This window comes from Triturus cristatus, chromosome 7 (genome assembly GCF_964204655.1).
Source record: "Triturus cristatus chromosome 7, aTriCri1.1, whole genome shotgun sequence".
NCBI lineage: Eukaryota > Metazoa > Chordata > Amphibia > Caudata > Salamandridae > Triturus > Triturus cristatus.
Genome location: NC_140590.1, coordinates 1535174256 through 1535194308, shown reverse-complemented (window position 1 = coordinate 1535194308; position 20053 = coordinate 1535174256). Strand labels below are relative to the sequence as shown.

Below are 20053 nucleotides of genomic sequence, written 5' to 3'. Positions count from 1 at the left end.
CGTAAGAACACCTAGTGACTGCAGTTCGCCAACCACTCACACTCAGTTGATCGTTGGTGTTCCCAACAGAACCACTCACACTACTGCTAGTAGGCAGACCGGATCTCTGCCCAGTAGCAAGGAGGGCCTGAGCGTAGCTGCCCTAAGCAGGTGCACCGGGACTGGGCACACCACTCTCAAACCAAATGATTGGTGCTGTACAGGCGGTGAGGACAGGGCTCCAGTCGCCATCTTGGCCGTGCCCCTATATATATTTGTATAAACAACTTTCCTATAAGGAAATGGGAGTAGGCCAATTATTATCTGGCATGTGGGGAGAGGTAATGCTCCATTAGAATGCTCTTGAACTTTATAGGTCAAGGCTGAGTGCTCCTTCTTAGTAAAATAGAATGCCTTTGTACAAGGTCTGTGTACATCAACCTCTTTACCAGTACAGGGTATAAAAATGAGTCTGAATAGTTGTATACTTAAAATAATAAAAAAGAAGACCGCTGAAAATACATTTTACAAAAAAGAACATAATTTACTGAAGCATTAATCACTTTATTCCTTGCGAGGGGTATGAAAATTGCCAGTAAGCCCGCAATCCCTTCGGTTGAAATGATACTAAACTAGTAGTATGTTCCTACCTGCGGGCCCTGCGCTGCCTGCAATCTTGACCAGCCACATTCTCAGGGAGCCTGTTATGCTTCGTATTTAGTCGTAATCAGATTTATGTGTCCAGGTTATATGGGAACCCAATAGGAACATACAAGATTAACACTGTTCAGGCTTAGTTTTTATTTTATTTTTTATTTAGGTTGCTACCATCCTTTACTGTCCTGATGAAGACACCACATGAATGACTTTAAGGGGTCGAAATGTCAACCTTTTGGGTTCCACCAATAACACTGAGTGTTGAACTACATAAACCTAAATGTGTTGGGTTCCTAAAAGTCTTTTTGTCCTAAAGGCATTAGCATTTTCTGCTGTGTATATTCTAAAAATCATCAAATATATATTTGGCTCACTTATTTTCACTTTCACAGCGCCGTTACTTGACGCACCTACATTTTCTGGATTTTGTATAACTGTGCCTATTTTGAAAACAGAACATTGATCACTGATTTAATGCTGATTGGATAATGTAATAGGTCACAGTTTGAATGATTCCTAGAGGAACACTGTTTGCATTATAACTTAAAGACTATCATTTTGTAGGCTTCTCACATAGAAAAGGATAAGTAAGAGATAGAGACAAGGACAATTCTTTATTTGTTTTATGTGTTGAGGTCTGGGATTAACACAAAGGCTTCTTCTTCATTTATTTACCTTTTTGCCTTTTATGCTGTTATTTCCCAGACGATGAAGTCTATCTGGAGAATGAGGCCCAGCGGCAGGAGTATGTTCTCAATGACTATGGCTTTATCTACCAGGGCAATAAAGACTGGATTTTTCCATGTCCATGGAATTTTGGCCAGGTAAAGTACAGCTCTTTTGGCAAAGGGGTGCCCAAAACGGATTGTGTGTGACTCCTGCGAGTCACTCTTTCTCTATCTCTTTGTTTCTGTGTGTCTCTCTCTCTCTTTGTGTGCCTCTGTAATGCTGCTGTGAACATATTTCTCTATTGTTAGTGAGATTTTAACCACAGATCCCGAAATTGTTGATATAGCTCCGTTGATTAGTGTGGCTTTTGTAAATTCATAATGCTCATCATGGGTTTAAAGCTATAATTCTGACACGGTGACTCATCACTTTTTAGAATTCATAATGCATTAATTGTGATCTCCATTAATTCATATTGGGATTTTTGTCTCTGCTTAAAACTAAAGTTGGCAAACATTTCTGCTGGTGGGTTTTGAATTGCAACACACTTGATTCCCTGGACCTTTCCATTAATTAAGGATCCTCATAGATTAGAGACATGCAAATGAACTTCAAATAGTGGCCTTGAGAATACCACATTTCAGAAATAATTAGATTCTTGTTTTTTAAAGTAGAATACAAGCTTTAATGTTATAACCAATTGTTATTTATTATCATGTACCTAAACTGTGATCAGACATACTCCCATAGACATCTATCCAACTCAGGCATATTCTGGAAATATTTCAGGAGAGGTAAAAGTTTATTGCTCATCTCTTGGAAAGAGAAGCACATACAGTACTTTGCTGCCGTGAGTTGCACATAACACTATCAAAGAAAGTGCAATTGCAGGAAACGTCAAAAATTGACCCCAATGTGTTTCAAGCACTCAGCCACTTAATAATACTGAGATGAAATTGGTAAATAGATATACAATCGAAATGCCCCTTGTACTGATAACAGGTGCATCCTGTTACAGCTGTAATTTCCAATATTACTGGAATCTTCTGTAACTACTTACTTATTCATTAATTTGTGTCCCCATTAGAGGTCTCCTAGACTTATTCCTCTCTGCTTTAGTATCTGCTTACCAGTGGATGACCCTTATGCTTTCTTTGCCAAAAGATTATACCGTGAATATCTGCATCCTCAACCACATGTGTCTATTTCATGAGGTAGGGTTATGCCATATCTGGGTTTCTGGAGCTCCACAAATTGAAAAGTAATGAACTAATGAGAACTACAATTGTGATCATGGTACATTGTCATGAGAGTTAAAATGAATTAACACAAAGCTTTTGATGAAGTATGACAAGCAAAAAGGAGCTAGTTGGTCTGAGGCTAAATAAGAACTTAATGAAGAAAAATTGTGTAACACTAGTTGATCTATATTTGAAACCCAGCTTCTGTTTTTGCACCTCAGTCCCAGAGTTTAGTGCTATGTAGGACAGTGTGCCATATTTTTATGGCCTGTGAGCATTCATAGAAAGAGCACCACAGGGGCAAAACTAATGTTACTCATATGTAACCCCCAAAATGTTCTCTCTATGGAGTCAAATACTTTGACTAGAAAGCCAAAGACTATACAAATACATAGGCAGCATCCTAAACTAATTTACCTTGCAAAACATTTTGAAGCTACTTGGTGCCTAAAATATATTCTCCATGTGGGCAACACGTCTCAAAAGAATGCCAAGAAGCGTGCACGTTGAGAGTGAGAAGCACAAACGAATTTAACTACTGGCAAAATAATTGCAGTGCCAGATATTAACTTTCCTTCTATATTTTTTGAGAGTTTGGTCTGACAAAAAGAGTGTCTACAGGAAAACAGTGTTTGTATGTCAGCATATTGGGTTTGACAATATAAGCCTACAATAATACTGCATTCACTATATCAACATAATCGGTACATCAACCACTACCACCACATCGCAGGGTATGTATATATTCTCTATTGTTTACTCCACAAATGCCTATTGAGACCTGTCCATGTATAATTCAGTGTTTGCAATATTTTCGTCTTGTGATATAACGCATGCAATATCATGAGGGCATACCACCAGAGACGATCCTGAGTTCTGGAAAAAGCTATCTTTCATAACATTAAGGCTTGTATTCTACTTTAAAAAAAACAAGAATAAAGGGCAATATTGGTAAGCAACACAGACAGAATACCACTTTATATAAGAAGAAATCTTAGAAATCAAAACGTCCCTCAGACATAACATTCCTTAAGGATTCCTAGGAGGATTTAGATATATTTTTGGGCAATTCGAGGAACTCGTCCTTTCCTTGAAAGATATGTAAACATAGTGCACCCTTTAACGTTTCCATTGAAGTCCGCAAAGGAAAACAGATAAGACTAGCTCTAGGGGCGGCGCTTCAAAATATCTTAACACACTGGGGCACGCAAACAATACCCACAAACACAGGTTGGCTCCATAGATTATGGTACATTATGGGGATCGAACGCATACATACCTCCCTCACAGATTCTGAATCCTGATTTAAAGAGGGTTTGGAAGCCTCTTCTGACCCTGCTGTCAGCTGAATTTAATGAAATTATGTGCCCGAGGTACCTCCGCCTTCCCCGTCTAACGGTGGCGGAAGAACCACTCAGCACAGATTGAATCTAGCTTGGAACACTCTCGACACACCAGTTTCACCATGGAGCTAGGCAATATGATTACCAGTTCTGGGGAGGGAAGGGAGGGAGGGGGGAGGGGTTACACTGTTTACATTTTCTTGCGGTAAGTTTTTCACTTCCTCAAGTTATTCCTTTTTCTTGTTCAAGAACAATGAGAGCCTCACAAGCACAAGGTGGATTATGCTGATAACACTGATAACAGTAGTGCTAAATGTAATAGAAAATATGTTAATGCCAAGGTGTTAATTACGAATTGTGATGCAGAGATACAAATATGTATAATGAAGATACTAAAAAAAAGAGTTAAACCTAAACATAGTATACCTAAGAATAAGAATAGTGGCAAAATATTCAGTTTTAGAATATTTAACTTCTCTCACAAGAAGAAAATCCCAGATAAATGTCAATCCTCCTTAAATTTCCTAAATGTTTTTGTTAATATGCTGCACTATTTTAACTGGATTAGATGAGGCTGCAGTCCCATTTCCTGACAATGAAATTCCCAAATTATGTACTTGACCTCATGATAGAGGTATAGTTTTCTTTTTATTGAGTGTTTAGTTGATATCCTAACTTAAGGCTCTGTTGTAGACATCCATACTGTTTAAGGCCCACAAAAGGAAAGAATCAGAATAGGATAAGAAGAGTAAGATAGCCAGAGTATATGTCAAGGAATAATGGGTGATCGTGATACCCAATATCTCCTACGATTTTGTCCTTCATATATACAATTGCTAAGACATCAACAGCCAGGTTATTTATCCTCAAAGTGGGGAGAGGCATTGCTGTCATGGTGAGCAAAAGAACGATAGATGGAACCCAGTGAACCCAGATCTCTTGACTGGGGTAAATGTTTTATTTGCATTAGATAACATCTATATTCAGATCAATACCAGTTTGATGACTTGCCACCTGATGTTGTATTTTGTGTGTTTTTTCTTAACAAAATGTGACGCAAGTGGCGCTGACATCACCTTACATAGTATCCTTCTTTTGTGTTGTGAAAGTCTTGCGTTTATTTTCTGCGTAGTTTGTTCCACGTAGATTTGATCACAGGGGCACTAAAAAGCATAGACAATGTGGATGTTGCAGTTCGTAGGTACTCCTTCAAAGTGTGGGTAATGTCCCAGTGGATGAATGACTTAGTATTGTATGACGATTCACATATGACACAATTGCACACTTAAAGTGTTCCACAATCTTATTCTGTCCCCATAAGCAAGGTACATCAACAGGTTTTCTTGGACCGTCTGTGTGGACCAAATGACCTCTAAAGTTTTTGTCTTTCCTAAAGGAAACGGGTGGTGGTTTGTTTGAAATGCCAATAGATTGAATTAATGGCTAGTGTTTTCTAACAATTATTGTGATGGAATTACTTTGCATACAGAAGGTAGTGAGACACACTAATCTGCCATACTTTTCCTCTCTGGGGGGGGCAATAGAAATTCTCTGGGGCAATAGCATGCTCGTTTGATAAAACGCTTTAGGATTCTGGAAGGATAGCCCTCAGTCTCAAGTTTTTTGGCCAAAAGATGGGCCTCATGAAAGTAGCCCTTTTTAAATTTACAATTGTGGCAAAGGAATTTTCCAAAAGGGAAGCATTATTTTAGGGTATTTGGGTGGTGGCCAGAGTATGTAACAGGTGTTGCGAGCAGTTGGTTTGTAATAGAGGCTTGTAGAAAGTCTGCCCTCATATACCACAATTATAAGATCCAAAAAGTAAATTGAGCAGTTGCTGGAATGAGAGAGGAATTTGAAGTTAGAGGTTGACAAGTTAAGCCAATTAAAAAAACCTGCCAAACTACCATGGGCCTTGGAGCACCAGAAATCAAAAATCCAATTCTTCGTCACAGTTGGCACTTGTTTATTTCTTTTTCCACCACTCTGGCCAACACGTTTTTCGTTTTGTAGAAAGATTTCCTCAGGGCTAGAAAATCACACACTATATAAAAATAAGTTACACCTTTCATACCCAACAAGCATAAACATATTTTAACATTAGTGCTACAGAAATAGAAAGTCCCATATGCAAGATCACCAATCTTTAAACTGCTCAAAAGCACCCCTTGTGTCAAAACAAGCAGCACACCATGTCAAAGAAGATGATAGATAATTTGGGAAGCAAACCTAACTCATTTTGATCTGATGCTCCCATAACATGGTCCATTCAGTGTTAACCACACAAAAGAGAAAGATAAGAATTGAGTATCCAACAGCGTTACAACATTCATATAATTGTTGATATAACAAACAGCTACCCACACACAAAAGGTAAAAAGAAAACCCTTATAAGTCACCAGTGCTCATAAGCCTTTCAAGTGAACATGCAGTTCAACTTTTCAACGTTAAATTTGTACACTCAAAATATTTACAAATAACGTGCACTCGCCTCTAGGACAAAAATACTATGGGGCCAATTACGATGTCGGTCGGAGTTTCCTCCAACCTACACTATGGCAGAAACGGGACCGACCACCTGATTACGATGCGACCGAACACTGTTCGGTCGCATACTTCAATTTCTCTATGGGAGCTTGTGCTACGGCCGTAAACCTGCCGTAATACAGGCCTCCATAATGAAATGGGGGGGTGTGTAAAGCCCTGCACCCTGTGCAGGCACCCCATGGTGCTGGCCACTCAGTGCAGGGATTTACAGGGGGCACCCTAGGTACCCCCTGACCACCAACCACTGGCAGGGGAGGCGAGGGGGCCCTGCTAGAGGCCCCCAAATTCACTGTCCGACAGCCTTTACGTGTTGGAAAGGCCAGCACAGAAAGGCTGTCGGAATCCGACATTGTAATCCTGACGGCGGAAACACCATCCATAGGGGATTCCAGTGCGGGTCCTACCAGCTGGAAAACTCCGAGAGCCGGTCGGAACCGCGTCGGAATGACGGGCCGGTTTTCGCTCCGACCGCTGATATCGTAATTCGGCGGTCGGACTGCAAAACGACCGTGTCGGACGGAAAGCCTTTGACCACGGTCAGAAAGCTTCCGACTAGCAGTCGGAGGCTTTCCGACCGACATCGTAATCAGTTCCTTTATATACTTTAAATCATCAAAATTATCTAGAAACAAATCCACATGGGTTTTGGCAAGTTCTCAATATACCACAAGTTTGGTTAAAGAACAACAACCACTACACCATCAGATAACCGTAAGTGTGCCCCTCTTATGTCATCAAGTTTCCAAAGCAGTTTTGTCTTACAAAATTACCCAAATCACAGATATATGTCTGTTTTCACTCAAATGAACCCATTGCCATATTAATCTTTGGAAATAAAAATGATTCTTGCCACTACATCATAGATAAATAATGCAAAATGGTTGCGATGTAATCAACGAAGTAAAGTTATCTACGAAAATGAGATAAAATAGAATAAAAAAAACACATGAGCTCCTCTCCCCTATATTACTACAATATCAATAAACCTAACCAAAAACCTCAAAAAATCACAGTGCCTACAACCAAAAGTTCCCACACGTTCCAACTACCTGTTTATCAGCAAAGACATCTGTAGGGGCATAAAAGTTGATGTACTACAAGGGCGCTATCTTGCCCTCGATATTTATACATATGAGAGTGGAAAAAGGGACACATGCATGCCTCGAGTACCTGTCCGTACATGGGCACCATCTTGCCACATGTTCAACCTGCCAATCTGCAAGCCAAAATGTCTGCGTGGCAAAAGAATCAGTGTATTACAAGGGAGCCATCTTGCAATTGATATTTCAACACATGAGAGTAGAAATAGAATTACCTACCAAAACATGCCCTGAGTACCTACCTTCTCATAAAGGAGTCCGCGCCTGGAAGTGCCGACATTGCCTGCAGCGCTTTAAAGTGCACAACTCACTCCTGCTGCGTGGGACAAGGTATCCAGTTGGAGACCGCTGGGGGAATTCAATTCCCATAAATCCACGTCCCTGGAGGCTCCAATGTTGTCCACAGCACTATAAAGCACACAACTCACTTCCGCTGTGCCGAAAAAGAAATTGGTTGGGGGCTGTTGGGGGACTTCAAGACCCATAAATCCACACGTCTGGAGATGCAGACACTGCCCACAGAGCTATAAAGCGCACAGCTCACTCATTGCGCTGGGCGCACCCTGAGCTGCGCCTGGGCAAAGACTGTGCCAAGAAGGGACCCGTGCCACCCCCTTTACATCTGCTTTGCCTATCCGGTGTTGTGGGTGAGTTGACTTTGAGGTCTCTTCTTTCATGACTTTTTTACACATCCCTTTTAGTTTTGGTTGTGCGTACTGACTTCCAGGGCTAAATCGATCCTCACCTTTTGATATGGGGAAGAGGAAAGGGGAGTCCACTAACATGGCCAATAAAAGGCTGTGAACACCGAAATCGATATTTACTTTCCTCAATAATATGGTGGAAGTTTTATCGGAGGAAATTACTAATGTAGAAGATCAATTGACACTCAGTTGTCCCGAGGCTGATTTTGTATCTGCCCAAGCAGAGACCCTGTACACTACTATGCCTACTCAGGCCCGTTTCATCTACAGTGATATGCTGACCGAAGGAATGGACACAGGGGTGCATCACAAGAAACCAGGTCACGCGCTGAGCACTATATTAGACAAACCTCCCAAGGAAGGAGCTGGGGCAAGAAAAAAGGTTAGTGTGTGATCTAGTCAGCCCAACTTGGAAAGCAAGTCAGGGAACAGGGGGAATTCGGCTCAGGCCACATCCGCAGCTTTGGAACCTTATAACTGCCAAGCTCTATCTCAGAGTCTGGCCACGAAACATTCTGTTGCATTTGATGCGCTTAATGTTCGTTTATCAAACTTGGAAGAGATGGTGGGTAAGCTGGGGGGGGGGGGCCCTAGATCATATTTTTCAGCTTGTAGAGAAAATAGAGAAGGTGTTGTATAGTTCTGGTAACCAGCCCAAAGTTTCCCATGGTGTTTCTAATGCCACTTTATAGGGTTTGCCAACTGACTTTCCCTTTGGTGACCCCTCCGCACCCCAAAAAGATTGGAGGCAAAAGGTGGAAGTCCTGAGATCCTAACTGTGGCTATTGCTAATAAAAGTAAGAAGCGGCCAGACCGTCATCCAAGTCCACAGTAGCCCGTAGTAGTTCTCCCCCTAGTATTTCTCTTCCAATTAACATTGAGCATACAGTTTCTGGCCCTTCATGCGGAGAAAATCGCCACCCTCTTCCATTGAATGTTACTCCAGAGGTCAATCCCTGTCAGTTGGTCATTCAGGCCCCCCCCCTCGTCTCAACTCCTTATGTCCTTGTGATGACAAATGTTTCCCCTTTAAAAGGTAATAGCACAGAAAACTTTGAGCAGTTCAAAGACAAGGTCACCCACTGGCTTTCAAAATGGGTTACCTCGGAATTGCCCTTATATGAGGAGATCATCACTGCACGAAGATTTGGTTGTGTAGGAAACACCACTAAGGGCCTCATTGCGATGTCAGGCAGAGTTTTCTCCGCCCAACATCGTCTCGGTCAAGGGACTGACTGACTAATTAGGACGCGCCCAAACACTGTTAGTTCGCATTCCTATACTTCACAATGGAAGCATGTATTCTGGATGGAATGTATAATCCTTTGTAAAATAGGAGGTGCAATTCATCCCTGCACCCCGTGGCAGGCACCAAGCTCTTAAACCTCCAACCGGAGGCTGTGCATCTAAGGGGGCCCTGCTGGGGGCCCCCACAAAGAGTTCTGACAGCCTTTCTGTGTTGGAAAGAGCGGCACTGAAAGACTGCCGAAACCCGACATCGTAAACCCTGGTGCGGAAAGAGCTGCCCTTGGGATTACTGGCCGTATTCCGACTGGCGGACGGGGTCTCTGGGCCCGTCAGAAGCCAGTCGGAATGACCATTCAGATTCCTTTCTGACCGCCTCCATCGTAATAAGGCAGTCGGAAAGGAATCTGACCGGCATATTACGATGCGGTCAGAAAGGCTCCGACTGACTGTCGGAGCCATTTCCGACCGCATTGCAATCAGGCCCTAAGTTGTGCCATGGTGACACTATTGTTATACATTTTTGGGATGCAAAGCGGATGGGTCATATATTTTTCAATTTTGGGAACAACACAGCATTGAGCAGCAATATTTTAGTACTCTCTCTAGGTTTCTTGTACCCATAACACACAATGCTAGATCTGTATGGGGGGATGTTGCCTTTTAGACAGACTTATGGTCCTCCAACCTTACCTTCCTGAAATTTGAATCCTAGTATATAGCTTAAGAATAGATTTGAGCCTCAGACTCCGCTTAATGATCAGGATTGCTGCCTCAATACCTTGAGACAGCAGTTCTGGCAATTGAAAAGGCTCTCAAGGTCTTCAGTTAGAATGTAGCAGGGGTGCGTGATAAAGTCTTGGACAAGGGTTGCATGAAGATGTTGAATAACTTTGATATCATCTGTCTGCAGGAGCCCTGGGATGTTCAGGGGTGCCTGTATATGGAAAGTTTTGCTACATTTTTTGTTTATGCAACTCCTTCCACTCATGGGAGACCGAGGGGTGGTCTGGTGACTTTTGGGAATTTGTGCTTGGATTGTAAATTAGATAGAGTATTATTTAATTCCCTTTAATTCTAAGTGTTCTCCTGATCTTCCATAACAATTACAGGCTGTTAATCATGAATACTTACAACTCTGTCGCGACTAGAGAAGCTTTGATGTCATTTTGGGTCTTAAAACGTTTTTGGATGACTATTTGTCTGGATTATCTAATTTCACAATGATTTTGGTATTGGGAGATTTTAATTTGCATCCTTGTATGTCTTGTAATAACATCAGGAACTTTAGTAACTCATCTCCTTTGGCTCCTGCTCATTTTCAACATACATGAGAGGGAGAAGGGTTAAACAATTTGATTTCTGACTACAATGTAGTTAATCTGCTGAATAGGTTGGAACATAGTACTGCCATCTTGGTTCCACGTTCAAGGGGAAGGGTCATTGACTACATCCTTGCCTCAGCTTGTCTTTTTTTCTCTCATAAATTTCAAGGTGGTATGTTACGTCCAGAGTGATCATAACCCTCTTTCAGCTACCTTCTACTGGTAAGATTTATGAAGGGACACATCACGTATATACAAGGGGCCAATATAACTACAGAACCGGGGTGTAAGATTAGTTGGGCACAATTTGTCCGTGATTTTGTATTAAGTTTGATCTCTTCGAGTCATTCTGATTTTCTTATTTGTCTTAATGAAGATGCCCCATTTGGGAATCTTTTTCCAGTATTTGCAGCACAGCAAAGCTGGTCCTTTCCGGGTCTGGATCGGCATTACCCCCTCCCAGTCATAAATAGTTCGATAGGAGATGCTCGAGGGCCCATAGAGACTGCTGGCGGCTCTGCATAAAAAGGTGTGGATTCATGAAGTGGTGATGAACGCTATGGTCTGAAGCCTGAAAAGAGCAAAAACATTAACTTAAGAGGGCCTGGGAGAATGTACTTGCCACTTGTACCTTGAAGGACAGTGCAGCTTTTTGGAGAGTGGTGAATCAGACCCTGTTTGGTTATTAGCATCTGTCTAACATGGCGCTGGCAGTCACATAACATGCTTGGACTAGCCACTTTGAGGCTATTTATGATTCTGACGGGCTAACCTCTCTCTTCCCTAGTACTCAGGTGAAGAAGATGCTTCACTTTCGCTGGGAGGAGGTGAAATCTGCTATTTTTGCCCTCTGTTCAGGGAAAGCCCCAGGCCCTGACTGGGTTCCTGGGGATTTATATAAATCTTGTATTAATCTTTCCATTTCCATATCCCCTGGCTAAAAACCATTATGAGCAATATGTGAGACCTTGGCAGACCTGATCTTTTCTTTGATCCAGGTTGTATTGTCAAAGCGGATATTGAGTAGGTCAAATAGGCCTTTACTGCCAAGGTGGGTGCAGAGAGGGAGGCTATTGCGCTAGCTAAGTGTTCGATGAGCTATTATTATATGGTCAAATCAACTATGGTTTGGAACCTTTTCTCACCCTTGATATGTCCTGGAACCATAGAAGGTTGTTGACCCGTTTTAGATTGAAATTGATTTCCCAGTTCATGTTTGCCAATTACGGTTGGCTTAAATTGTCTGAGTTACCAGCGTGTACGTGTGCTAATGTTTCTACCCCTCACTCACTGTATATTGTTCTTATTTGCCCTAGGTTCAATACATTTAGCTATAAATACATCTGCCCTCTTTTGTTACCATTGAACCTTAGACAGTTGCAACCAGCATTATTGTTTTTACAATTTTCATCTACTCCCAAAATATGTTTTTCTTTATCATGGTTTTAGCAGATGTTTTAAGATGCTGAGATGTAATTATTTATTTTATCTGTTCTTCTACCTTGTTGTATTTTTTAATGTTATACACACACAAGAGAATTGGGGGTCTAACAGCAGACAGCGCAAAAGATAAAGAAGAAGGAAGTTGGTGTGTAAAACCAATCAGACCCGGACGTTCTTAGAGCAGAGCGTGGATTACCATCAACCTTACTCATTCAATGAGGTAGATAGTGAGAGCAGAAATCCTCTCATGATCGTTTATATCATCTGGTATCCAACTTAGGCAGAGGTATGTCTCTTGATCATGGAGACTGCCTCGCTAGTTAGAAGCTCTATTGCTCCCTCGGGCTGATGAGTATGAGTCAAAAAGACACGTGAAAAACTGTGGCATCCAAACTAAGTAAAAGTGCAGTGCAAGAAAGACAGTGAAATCTAAAAAAGGTTGTGTAGAGAGTACGATGTAATTCAATTCACTCCGCACACCTTGATTAAAAAAGTGTATCAAAGTTTTAAGCAGTACTAACTAGTTGCTGCTAAATATGGGTCGACATGTTTCAGCCAACAGGGAATATTGCCCACGGCTTTCTTCAGGACCTTTGTTCTTCGAAATTATGCTACTGCATTAGGTTAGTACACTTCCAATAGTGAAACGTGCCCACACATATCTAATATAAGAAAAATGTGAAACTAAACAAACAAACAGGGTTGTAATGAATACGACCTCAAAGTGTCCTAATCCTCTGAGTCACAGGGTGCAAGCATCACCTATGGAGATAGGACAATTAACACACAAAATCCAACCTCAAACATCAACAGTGCTGTCTTCAAACAGGCCCATTATGTAGGTCTGCCTGTTCATTGCTGTAAAGGAATCTACACAATGCTTACCCCACGTGATCTGGGATTGCACCTCACCTACCCTGGAACCTGGCTCAGGTAAAGGAGGCCCGCTCTAAATCGTGGGTGACAAAAACAGAAAATATTCTTAAAACTGAGAAAACCCAAAGTCAATCTCAGTGACTATCTTGCGTGAAATTAAACGCAAAATGCTTTCGCTCTTTACTAGTGTGCCCTCCCCCTCAGTTAGCTGCCCATACCAAACCACCAACTATCAGAATGGCACCTATTTGTTATTAAAATACCAAGAACCATGGTGTAGCGGTTTTAAATCCATGAAACTCGCGTCTAATTCAAGATCAAATAGCTCTGCTTAAACATGCTGTCCCCACCATCTCTGATACTACGAGATTAAGTGGGTCACTGTAAGGCTAACACATGTTAGTCCCCACCGCCCCTGCTACTGCGAGTGCGAGATTAGGCAGGTCACTGTGAGGACGTCCCAAAAATACCCTCAATGGATAGACTGAGACAGTCAGCACGCCAACACTTACCTGTCCGTCGTTGCCCCAAGTATTACCGAGCAGGGTGGGAGGCAACGATCAGGACCAGGAAGTTTGCTTAAATAGCGTGAATCAATTAACATGAGACGCGCCTAACGCTGCGTGACCTTGCCGTTCCTCGCACACGACGAATGGTTACAGAACTACAGAATGATGTCATGCCTCATGGGAAATGTAGTACTGCTTCTGGCTTGGCAAAAACCAGCGCGTTCGCGAAATGCATACGTGGTGTAAAACCACGTGCAGTATAATGTTTAACGAATGCCCAGGAAAAAGGCAGCTGCATAAATTCATGCACCGGTGTCAGCCGGACTAATTTAGGCTAGATGCGAGACACCAAAAATGAATCAAACTACAAAATGGTGTCAAAAGGGATGAAGTTGTAATTTGATTGTCTCCTTAAACAGTTGCAATTAATTACATAAAATTTTTTTAACTTACAGAAAAATTAACAGAAACGCGTATAGCGCTACGTGACCTCGCCGTCACAGGCGCGCGGCGTTAGGTTGCTGGACTCCAAAATGATGTCATGCCTCATGGGAGATGTAGTTTGGCTAGTACCTCGTCAACAAACAACAGTGTTTGCTGAATAATCTCGTATTTGCAGACCACGTGCAGTATAATGTTTGTCAAAATAACCCAGACAAATGACAGCTACATAACTTAATGCACCAGAGTCAGCAATACTAGTATATAAAGATGCAACTACAGAACGCTGTCATGAGAAGTGTAGTGTCTGTACTGTTTCTCTTAATCACTAAGGTTGCTTTTTAGGGTGTATTTTGGTAGTCTGTTATACTATTATATTCTTATGAATCTTATTGTGTATGAGAGGGATTTTTTTATATTTATTTTCTGATTTTTGATTTTTATCTTTTTTTTGGTTTTTCAACTTATTATCCTATATTGTTCCCTCTAAGTGCTAAGAGCCAGAAAGATATGATGCTAGCTATCGTTCAGCACCATAAAATGCATTTGCGAACGTCATTTTTGTCATCACAGGCCCAGGGCACAGCAAAGAATAGAGAATATGTACCTCATTGTAAAGATAAATCAGTACCTCTAACTAGATGCTGGTCCAGGGAATATCATCATTTAGTCCCAAAGTGTCACACTGGAGCCTATGGACCCATTTCTGTTCTATAATGAACAAGTATCTGGAGACATCACTAATGTGTGGCGGAATCATCGGTTTCTCCAGTACTGTCCAGTGGAAATCTTCTGCAGTGTGATTAGCCTCTGAAAAATGCCTAGTGAGTCTAGTAGTCAACTTACGGCACCTGAAAGTGCTCTTATGCTCCAACATGCGTGACCTCACCTTGCGGGTAGTCATCCCCACATACCTAGTTTGGCAAGGGCATGTAAGTCGATAGATTACATTACTACTGTTACAGTTCGTAAAGTGGGTCTAGATCCAAGGTCTATTCGACCCTATATCTATTGACGAGGTATTGGTGGTTTGTGGGCAAACCGAACACCCCCCGCAAGGGTGGTGTCCAGTCACAGCCGGTAAATCCCATAAAGTGCCCAGCGATTCAGTAGGCACAGCGTGCGGTTGATTCATTTTTGGTGTCTCGCATCTAGCCTAAATTAGTCCGGCTGACACCGGTGCATGAATTCATGCAGCTGCCTTTTTCCTGGGCATTCGTTAAACATTATACTGCACGTGGTTTTACACCACGTATGCATTTCGCGAACGCGCTGGTTTTTGCCAAGCCAGAAGCAGTACTACATTTCCCATGAGGCATGACATCATTCTGTAGTTCTGTAACCATTTGTCGCGTGCGAGGAACGGCAAGGTCACGCAGCGTTAGGCGCGTCTCATGTTAATTGATTCACGCTATTTAAGCAAACTTCCTGGTCCTGATCGTTGCCTCCCACCCTGCTCGGTAATACTTGGGGCAACGACGGACAGGTAAGTGTTGGCGTGCTGACTGTCTCAGTCTATCCATTGAGGGTATTTTTGGGACGTCCTCACAGTGACCTGCCTAATCTCGCACTCGCAGTAGCAGAGGCGGTGGGGACTAACATGTGTTAGCCTTACAGTGACCCACTTAATCTCGTAGTATCAGAGATGGTGGGGACAGCATGTTTAAGCAGAGCTATTTGATCTTGAATTAGACGCGAGTTTCATGGATTTAAAACCGCTACACCATGGTTCTTGGTATTTTAATAACAAATAGGTGCCATTCTGATAGTTGGTGGTTTGGCATGGGCAGCTAACTGAGGGGGAGGGCACACTAGTAAAGAGCGAAAGCATTTTGCGTTTAATTTCACGCAAGATAGTCACTTAGATTGACTTTGGGTTTTCTCAGTTTTAAGAATATTTTCTGTTTTTGTCACCCACGATTTAGAGCGGGGCCTCCTTTACCTGAGCCAGGTTCCAGGGTAGGTGAGGTGCAATCCCAGATCACGTGGGGTAAGCATTGTGTAGATTCCTTTACAGCAATGAACAGGCAGACCTACATAATGGGCCTGTTTGAAGACAGCACTGTTGATGTTTGAGGTTGGATTTTGTGTTAATTGTCCTATCTCCATAGGTGATGCTTGCACCCTGTGACTCAGAGGATTAGGACACTTTGAGGTCGTATTCATTACAACCCTGTTTGTTTGTTTATTTTCACATTTTTCTTATATTAGATATGTGTGGGCACGTTTCACTATTGGAAGTGTACTAACCTAATGCAGTAGCATAATTTCGAAGGACAAAGGTCTGAAGAAAGCCGTGGGCAATATTCCCTGTTGGCTGAAACATGTCGACCCATATTTAGCAGCAACTAGTTAGTACTGCTTAAAACTTTGATACACTTTTTTAATCAAGGTGTGCGGAGTGAATTGAATTTCATCGTACTCTCTACACAACCTTTTTTAGATTTCACTGTCTTTCTTGCACTGCACTTTTGCTTTGTTTGGATGCCACAGTTTTTCACGTGTCTTTTTGACTCATACTCATCAGCCCGAGGGAGCAATAGAGCTTCTAACTAGCGAGGCAGTCTCCATGATCAAGAGACATACCTCTGCCTAAGTTGGATACCAGATGATATAAACGATCATGAGAGGATTTCTGCTCTCACTATCTACCTCATTGAATGAGTAAGGTTGAATGTAATCCACGCTCTGCTCTAAGAACGTCCGGGTCTGTTTGGTTTTACACACCAACTTCCTTCTTCTTTATCTTTTGCGCTGTCTGCTGTTAGACCCCCAATTCTCTTGTGTGTGTATAGTCTAGTTATGGGGATTAGAATCTGGGCAGGTCTATAAATATTTTTCCCTTAGACCCTTTCTCTAAGTAGTATTGTTGGTATTTTTTAATGTTATCATGAGATGAATTTATGTATTTGCACTTTTATGATTTGCATTGATTAAATTTAATAAAGTTTTCTGACTGACTGGCCCATACACAGGCGCCATCTTACCACATGTTCAACCTGTCTATTTTCAAGCCAAAACATTTGTGAGGCCACAAGAATAGCATACTACATGGGTGCCATCTTGCCCTCGATATTTAAACACATGAGGGTAGAAATAGAACTACCTACCAAAACATGTCCCAAGTACCTATACATGCACGGGCACCATAATGCCTTCTGTGCTTGCAAATATACAAATAGAAAGGGGACTGTATACCAAGATCCCAAGCACCAATACCTTAAATGGCCACCATCTTAACCGTCAACAAATAATGCCAGCATAGCTAACAAACCGCATTACTCTGATATAAAAAAATATATATATAATAATTAAGGTAACACAGTTTAGGTATAATAATACCTAGAAGAAAAGTACCAATCCAGAATAACAACCCTTAATTTAAATCATTCTAACCATTGTTAAATGCAGACATATTGGCACACATCTATTGTGATCTACAACACTGCTCTAGAAACCGCCATGTTGATGAATATAATCAATGAGACACAATAATATGGTGTAGCAATCCTTTTACTAACACTGCTACATTTCTTACAAAATTACATGTAATCTAAAGCAGGGGAGAGAAGGAGTAAAAAGCAAGAACATAGAACAAGGTACCATACATGTCCATGTACCAGAATCCCCCCTAAAAACACCTTTCTACCACAAATCTATGCTATCACCAGCACCAGTGTGACCTAGATATGTTTTGTGCATGCAATTAATGATAATCTCACCCTTACAGTAGAAGGTGAAAAAGAACAGAACCACCCCTAACCCTCCCCGATTAATATCAGTGACCATGTTAGGTAATTAGAAATGTTTTGTCTTTGTATCGTATCCATAAACAAATGTTGCCATAGAAAGGATTGGTATTAATATCGTAGATATATTTCTTCTCAAAATCAGCAATATACAGAATGGCAACGTTGAGGGTAAATGAAACCCCCATACATGTCTCCTTTGTCTGCAAAAGATATTGGCCATCGAATTCAAAATAGTTATTTGTGAGTACTAGGTTAAGGAGTTTGATGATTAAAATCAGTAGGTACAGTAACCTGGCCAAGGCGGCTTTCAAGGGCATCTTTGATGACTCTGATACCATCTAGCTGTGGTTCATTAGTGTATAAAGATTCAATAACTCAACACATTTATAACTCAGTTTCTTAGGCAGACTGTACGTCTTCAATCTTACTAATTATATCGCCACTGTCCCGTACATACCTTCTAGTAGACTCCACAAACTCTTTGATGAAAAATATCAATATATTTCTCAAGAGGCTCAAGAACTGAGCCGCAGCCGGAGACAAAAGGTCTTCCAGGTGGACACTGGGTATTCTTATGAAATCAATGTCCTTGGTGACTTGGAGTTGAGAAATTCAAACTTCTGTCTGCTTAGAATTCCTTCTTCCTTTCATCTTGTCGTAATTTCTTTAATTATTTTTTTTCGATCTCTAGCAGAGGGTTGTTCTTAAGGGGTCTGTAAAAGGTAAGATTGGCTAATTGACGCATTACTTCCTCTTTGTAAGAGGACAAGTTTTGAATAAAAATTCCTCCAAACTTGCCGGCAGGTTTTATCACTATGGTTTTGTTGTTCTTTAATGTTACCAATGCCTGTCTTTCTGCAAGGATAATGTTGCAAGATATGTGATCATGTCTGTTTTTTCAAATTAGAGACCTCCTTAAGAACCATAGTTTCAAATGCCAAAAGTTCAACTGGCAGTTTGTTTCTTGGAGGGTTGAACGTGGAAGGGGGTCTTAGTTTAGTAGGATTGAAACATTCACTGAAACTATTCTCTGTGAAAAAGGATTTTAGTCTTATTTTACGTAAGTATTGGAGTAGTTCCAATTGAATGTTGAAAAAGTCAATTTTTTCCATAGGTACAAAAGTTAGGCTTTTATTAAGTAGGAAGATCTCCACTGAGGACAAAACATAGTCAAATAGATTGAAGATAGGGATGAGTTCAGACGAGGAGTCTGTAGTAAATGTGGGGGGTCTCAATTGGTATGATTTTCTCCTCATCTGTCTCTCCCCTGTTCGAAAATTCCATTGTTTGCCCTAACAACGACCTCTGCCCCTCCCTTGGTTTGGTTTGCCTAAAAATGCTGGGTTGTATCCTGGGGCATGTGATTGGCCTGTACTGGTACCTTACCCAGGGGTGGCATCTTCAGCTGAACTACCAGAGGGTTCAGAGATAGTAATAACTTTTTGTTACTTATATGTCCGTATTGTAGTTTTGGTTGAATGTAAAACCCGTCTAGTAGATATGGGTGGACTTTTTCTTTGCTGAAGTTATTAATGGTCTTTTGTTATATTATTGTCCTTCCTATTTTGTTCAGTTGTGTTAAAGTCAGAACTAGCTTCACTTTTCCAAAGCAGTGAGGTGTGCTATTGTATCACTCCCAAGAATTTTCCTTTTCCATTCTGAGATAATCTCAAGCTCTTTTTTATTGTGTTCCAGGGCTCTATCAATACTTTTAAGAAGTGCAGACGCGGTATTTGTGAGGAAAATAGGTTTATTAAGTAATATAGGAGCAACCCCTGGACACGTCTTCATCAGCAGCAATGCCCCACCAAGTGAAGTCCAGTCTTCCAGAACACTGGAAGACTAGCAACCATCACTAGGCTACCAGGCACAGCTGCTAAGATACAACATATCTCCCCTTCCCAAAACAATTAAAAAGAAATACAGCAATACAAGGAAAACATCATAACAAGTTGATAAGTAAAATAGAAAGCATGACAATAAATTCGGCAAGAAGATAAACATGGATAAAACAAAGTCCGATGCACATGGTTAATAGCACTCATAGGACCATATGCATGAACACATTTTCCCATAGACACAGAATGGGCAAAACCCTTTGATGCATCTGGCCCATAGTCACTTTGCCACATAGGCCTCCCCCTGACCCGTGATTCCTTATGCTTCACGTCGACCACCCCATTCGACGTACCATCATCCAACTTCTTCATCCACATGTCTCG

At 41.4% G+C, this 20053-nt stretch overlaps 1 protein-coding gene across 1 annotated transcript in view; it reads left to right on the top strand.

The window, feature by feature from the left end:
* TGM5 (transglutaminase 5) overlaps positions 1-20053 on the top strand; it is a 189993-nt gene that overhangs the window by 103592 nt on the left and 66348 nt on the right. Inside the window, exon 4 of the mRNA XM_085619303.1 lies at positions 1342-1460. Coding sequence (XP_085475429.1) covers positions 1342-1460 — 119 coding nt within the window. The remainder of the gene's footprint in view (positions 1-1341; positions 1461-20053) is intronic.